This window comes from Phaseolus vulgaris, chromosome 3 (assembly GCF_051622355.1).
Source record: "Phaseolus vulgaris cultivar YP4 chromosome 3, ASM5162235v1, whole genome shotgun sequence".
Lineage (NCBI taxonomy): Eukaryota > Viridiplantae > Streptophyta > Magnoliopsida > Fabales > Fabaceae > Phaseolus > Phaseolus vulgaris.
The window spans coordinates 38,919,001-38,925,000 of NC_143500.1; the positions used below are offsets into that span (position 1 = coordinate 38,919,001).

The 6,000-nt window shown below is 29.5% G+C and overlaps 1 protein-coding gene across 1 annotated transcript; it reads left to right on the forward strand.

Moving 5' to 3' along the window:
- Positions 1-3,085: 3,085 nt before the first annotated feature.
- Positions 3,086-4,627, forward strand: LOC137807467 (class V chitinase). Its single transcript, XM_068608128.2, has 2 exons — positions 3,086-4,236; positions 4,414-4,627. Exons 1-2 carry the CDS (start codon positions 3,147-3,149, stop codon positions 4,431-4,433), a joined length of 1,110 nt encoding a protein of 369 aa, XP_068464229.1. The 5' UTR covers positions 3,086-3,146; the 3' UTR covers positions 4,434-4,627.
- Positions 4,628-6,000: the final 1,373 nt, after the last annotated feature.

Sequence of the window (6,000 nt, forward strand, 5' to 3'; positions counted from 1 at the left end):
AATGTAGTATTCTTATGGTAAAGTCAATTCGGTCTATTATGAAATAGAAGGAAACATTAATGTACAGAAAGAAAAAGGAGAAGATGTAAAATGCTAAGAAAATGAGGGAATCACTATTGAGTCATTAAACATAATCAATTATTTAGATTTGATGAGATCCATCTTTTTAATGTAATGAAAAGATGCAAATGGACTAAAATAGAAAATTGCGTTGCATTCATGACGTCATATTTGTAACATAATAGCCACAAAAATTTGGTCGTCGTCACCAAATACATCTATCTAATAAACCTTGGATATTTTCCATCATACAGCTGTTTTCAGGAAACCGCACAAACACGTAAGAGGAAGAAAACGACATCAACAACAACCACTTCATAAAAAACTTATAATGCAACTCTACATTTTCAACACTTATATTAAACGTTTGGTTGTAGGAGAGAGATAGTCAATTCTCAATCAATTTGATATATTTGTTAAAAATCCGATTCAATCTATTAAAAAATAATATTTAAAAAATTATAAATTGGTTTTTTATTTTTTATTTTTAAAGTTTTTACAAATTGTACCGGTATGGCCGACCAATACCATGACGTGGCTCGGTCTCCCTAACCCAGACACACGCTAACGTGACTCGATCTACCTAGCCGAGCTGACCGAGACACCACACGCACGACCAGGTCGACCGACACATATAACCATTAACGCTCAAACCAATGTCAGTGAAGCTAAATTATTATTAAGGATTAAGTAATGCAACCCTAAGTGTGATCTATTACACTAATCAGACCCAATAAGATAAGTCCATTAAAATAATATAAATAACACATATTCAAAGGAATAAGGTACGTCATTTATTACTGTGCACCTACCTGAGTGTCAATCACCCGCCTTACTGACTTGAGTGTCGGAACGCTTTTTGTAGATACCTCCCCCATTTGACATTCACCATAGACTTAGACAAAGGAGAAACACGAAGGCGAGAAGGATCCCAGTGAAGCCCTAACAACCTGTCAGACCGAAGGGGGAAGACGAAGACTTCAATAGTTCTCTAGGTCTCATCTCACTGGCAGGAACACAAATAAATCATGTAATACAAGTTTAAAAATTATTTTCGAAAATCTTTTAAGAAATAAATTTAAGAGAAAACTGATAATAAAAGAATTAATTAAATTAGTTTTTATAATGAATAGATTTTTTGTAAAAGGACGGATTGATTATATATTTGATTACTTTCTCAATCTAATCAATACTAACACATTGGTTGAAGATTAAAAAAATGAATCATGATATGCTTATAACTAAATGCTAAGATTATAACTGTTAAAAATAAAAAATAAATAATTTTGTACTGAAATATGGATGATGAAATATGAGTGATATACGAGATAAAGAAAATTAGAAAGAATGTAATGTGTGAGTTTAACTATGCAATTTCATAGTTTCTATTCAACATATCCACACAAAAAATTCTCTCAACCTTTGACATCATTTTCAGCAAGTTAACCTATATCTAACCTACCAAAACAAGTAACTTGCATACTTCACCGAAGAAGTAAGTATCAAGTCATAGGTTGGGTTCAGGTTTGACTTTTTTATGAATTGTACCATTCTTTTGCACCACACATTCATATAGCTTTTCCAGAACATTGGGGCTACAACAATTTCAGTAAATTAATAATTGTGTCTGTCCCATTAAGTTTATTTTTGAATAATTATATTTTTATTTTGGTGAGTCGATGTAAGATTCTATTTTCGATTTAATATATAGAGATGGTATTTATGTTATAGTAAAATTTAATATTTATTGAAAATATAAATTATTTATTTCTAAATCTTATTATTTCTTTAAATGTTCTTTTTTTCAATTTTCATTTACTTTTTTCTAACTTTTTTTAGTTTATTCTAATTTTTTTCGATTAGAGAGTGTTAGTGAGGTAGTATAAGATCAATTTTAATCTATTAAAATGTTAATCAAAGTAAAATTTTCTCTTTTCCCTCGTATCTCACGTTCATTTTTTCTTATTTTAATTGCATGTGTGTGGAGTTTTTCTTATCATGTGTGGAGTTATAATATATAATATTTTCTTTTGAAATGCTAGTATTTTTGTATATTCTTTATTGGATAGTATTACAATATTTTATGAGTACTTGTGTTAGTTGAGTCACTCAATTTTTATATATTTTTCTTAAAAGATTTGCACTGGCCAACCTAAATACTTGCAATCTACTATTATTTTAGTCGGTAAGATTACAAAATATAGAGATATATGAATGCAAGTATTACTGTCATAAAATATTAATATTAAGTTTAATTTTTTTTTAAATATTAGGAAAATTTTGAACATAATTTTTGGAGTATTACCCTTTTTAAAAAAACTGTTAAAAATATTATAGAGTTTAAATTTTGTAAATCATGTCTATATATTTTGACAAGTGTTAGTGGTAGGATCACATATTTAATTTTCTATTGATTATTTTGAATAAATCAATTTACTTTCTCTCTCGAAAGTAGATTTAATGAATTTCAAAATATAAAATGATGTTTTGAAATTTTCCTTTTAGTCCTAAAAATTGAAGATATTGGTTGTAAATTAATTGAAAAAAATATTATATTAATTCTGAAAAACTTAACTTCAATTTTAACGACTATTATAATACAAAGGATTTTGATAATTTTTTAAAAAACGAAGGAAGAATTAAAAAAAAAAAAACTACTCCACTAAAAGTAGTAGTTTTATTTTTTATACACGTGGTTAAAAGTTGTAGGTGTGTGTATTATCTGAGTTTATAAGATTTGGTCGGTGATTTTCTGATAACTGAAAAGTAATAATCTAATTAAGGCTTATATTACCAATCTTCAACTGTGTAGACAAATGCTGCAAATTCAATATATATTCTGGTAATAAGGTATCTCTGGAACTATATTTTCTTTGGCTACTACCTACTTCCTGTGGTTAAGCTTTTGGACCTCTCTATAAATGGCGTTTAATTCAATTGCATTCAACGTACGTAAGTGGGGCAAGTGTGCATGCACTGCATTCATCAACAACATGTAAAATCAAACTATATATATATACCTAACCAGAACAACCAAGTACTTCACAACCAGATCAGAAGAAAATATAATCTTCTTTACAGTGCCAATGGCTTACTCTAAAAAGTTTTCATTTCTCATTCCCTTTCTCCTCTTGATGCTGCATCTCCATGAATCCACTGCAAAAATCAAAGGAGGGTATTGGTTCACTGCTAGTGGTTCTCCAGCATCAAACATCAACTCCACACTTTTCAACCATCTCTTTTGTGCCTTTGCAGACTTGGATCCTAACACCTACAAAGTCACAATTTCCTCTTCAAACGCTGCTCAGTTCTCATCCTTCACCCAAACCGTCCAGCAAAAGAACCCTTCGGTTAAAACCCTATTATCCATAGGAGGTGGTGCTTCCAATCCATCAACCTTTTCCGCGATGGCAAGTCAAAGCAGCTCCCGAAAATCATTCATCGACTCGTCAATACAACAAGCCCGATCAAACAACTTCCACGGCGTTGACCTTGATTGGGAGTACCCATCGTCTAGTTCAGACATGCAAAACCTAGGTCTACTCGCAAGAGAATTTAGAACATCTTTGATTAGCGAGGGTAGAAATTCAGGGAAGGCACCTTTGCTCTTAACGGCTGCATTCTTTTACTCTTACAACTACTACTCATTGGACTACCCTGCTAAGGCAATCAATGAGAGCTTTGACTTTATAAATGTAATGGCTTATGATTTCCACGGTCCAAACTGGTTCCCCAATAGGACAGCACCGCCAGCTGGTTTATATTTTCAGAGAAATTCAGGAGCCTACCAAGTGAGTGGAGATCTAGGAATCAGATCTTGGATTGCAGCCGGTGTGGCTGCACAAAAACTAGCTTTGGGTATTCCCTATTATGGCTATGCATGGCGTTTGGTGAATGCTAATAACAATGGATTGTATGCTCCAGCTACTGGTTCTGCCTTTGGTGGAGATGGGTCCATGGGGTACAACCAGATTAGGGCTTTTGTGAGCCAGAATAGAGCACGGTGTGTGTACAATTCAACAGTGGTCACTGATTATTGCTATTCTGGGACAACATGGATTGGCTACGATGATGTTCAGAGTGTAACTGCCAAGGTTAATTACTGCAAGAAAAATGGTTTGGGCTATTTTGTTTGGCACGTTGGTGCAGACGACAATTGGGTTCTTTCTCAAACAGGTTAGAGTCACCATTGCTTGTTAATTATATTTGTTAATATCTAATAATAATGATCTTATTTTGTTTTTAATATATTATTATATATCTGATATTATTAATTAGTATCATGTTTTTTCTATTGTTTTCAATCCAATGTTTTCTGCTCTAATGGGTAGGTTTTGTTGTATTTCATTGCAGCTTACCGTACGATGGGATGATCTTGGTGTAATAATATTAAGTAGAAGTCATGGTTTGACTTCATAAATAAAATTCAGATGCCACCATTTACCCTTACATGTGCTGTTATTAACAAAGATAAATGTATACATTATGTTCTTAGCTATTATATCTTACTACTATAATGTTTGTAATATTGGCTTTTGTAATAAAATTGTGTGATTTTTACCTAGAATGGCCACGATTTTTTTAATTACTTGAGTTAAATTGTGTTTCACGTCAACAAGTTTAAATAAAAGGAACCAATAAGTTGTAAGACGTTTGATCTTAAGAACTTTTTTAATTAATCGTGGTTGACACAACTTTATTACAGTTTAGGATGCATAAAATGAAAGTTGTTCATCCTAAATAGGAGTTTGATTCAGAAGAAAATCGTTCGTGAGAGTCACAAATTTATTGCAAATGTGTGAGTATATAAAAATTGTGCATGGACAATATGACTTTAATGTAAAAATTACATAATTGAAATAGTGTATGGAGTGATTAATTAGTTGTGTAATTTTAAAATAAAAGTCATGCTCTGCATACACATCTTTGTGTAAGTTTTTTTATTTTCTCGTTATTTAGTAATTTAGGGTTAATTAGAAAAAATAATCGATACATATGGTGAATGAAATTTTGTGGATAAATGATATTTATATATAAAAAAAGTAACATATAACAGATAATCATTAAATAAAAATTAATTTTAAATATAAAAATAAATAATTATAATATATTAATTAAATTAAATATTATTTTATAAATTTAAATATTATTAATATATGTAAAAACAATTTTTATTGTTAATAAAAAATTATACAATAATTTTTAAATAAGTAGTTATCAATATTTTATTTATAGATAATATTGTAATGTTTTTTTACGTGAATTAAATAAACTTATATTTTAAAAATCAATTAGGGTGCCAGGAGATGAAGGATGTTTATGAGATCAAATAAAATGCGAAAATGATACCAAAAAGTTTCTATAATGACAGTGATATGGTGGGAAAAGGGTTAATTATTTAAAAAAATAATAATGTGATTTTGAGAAAATTAAAAACTAGTCAAACAAATTTGCAAACGAAACAAAATTATATTCATGAAATAAAGTCATAAGTTAGACAAATTATCATATAAATTTATGAAATTTATTAAACTCACTCTATACTAAACAAAATGAGTTTAATTAATCAAAGTTTCAAAGTAGTAAAATTAATTCAAAAGCTAATAAACTAGCCTGTCAAATGAACTCGTAGCCTACGAACAAGCTACCAAACACAACAAGGTCTTCTTTCGATTAAGTTGACTAAAAAAGGCATTTTAAGATATTTAGTTCGTCTTAATTATGAACAATAACGATAAGTTTAAATTAAGTTCTAAAATGTCAAAAAAAATAAGATTTTAAAAGGTTTCTTATTTTTTAATTATTAAGTTATAAGTTTTATTATGAGACTATTTACTCTTATTTTAGTTCGTGAATCATAATTTATTTTAAATAAAAACTTTTATATTAGGTATCTTGTGTAACTTGAGTCATAAATTATATATGTACAAGTATCACTAT

What these genes read in the sequence shown, in the direction of transcription:
- LOC137807467 (XM_068608128.2), top strand. Translation starts at nt 3,147, where the DNA reads ATGGCTTACTCTAAAAAGTTTTCATTTCTCATTCCCTTTCTCCTCTTG. An exon ending in TTGGGTTCTTTCTCAAACAG is followed by an intron (nt 4,237 to 4,413) that starts GTTAGAGTCACC and finishes ATTTCATTGCAG; the next exon opens with CTTACCGTACGATGGGATGA.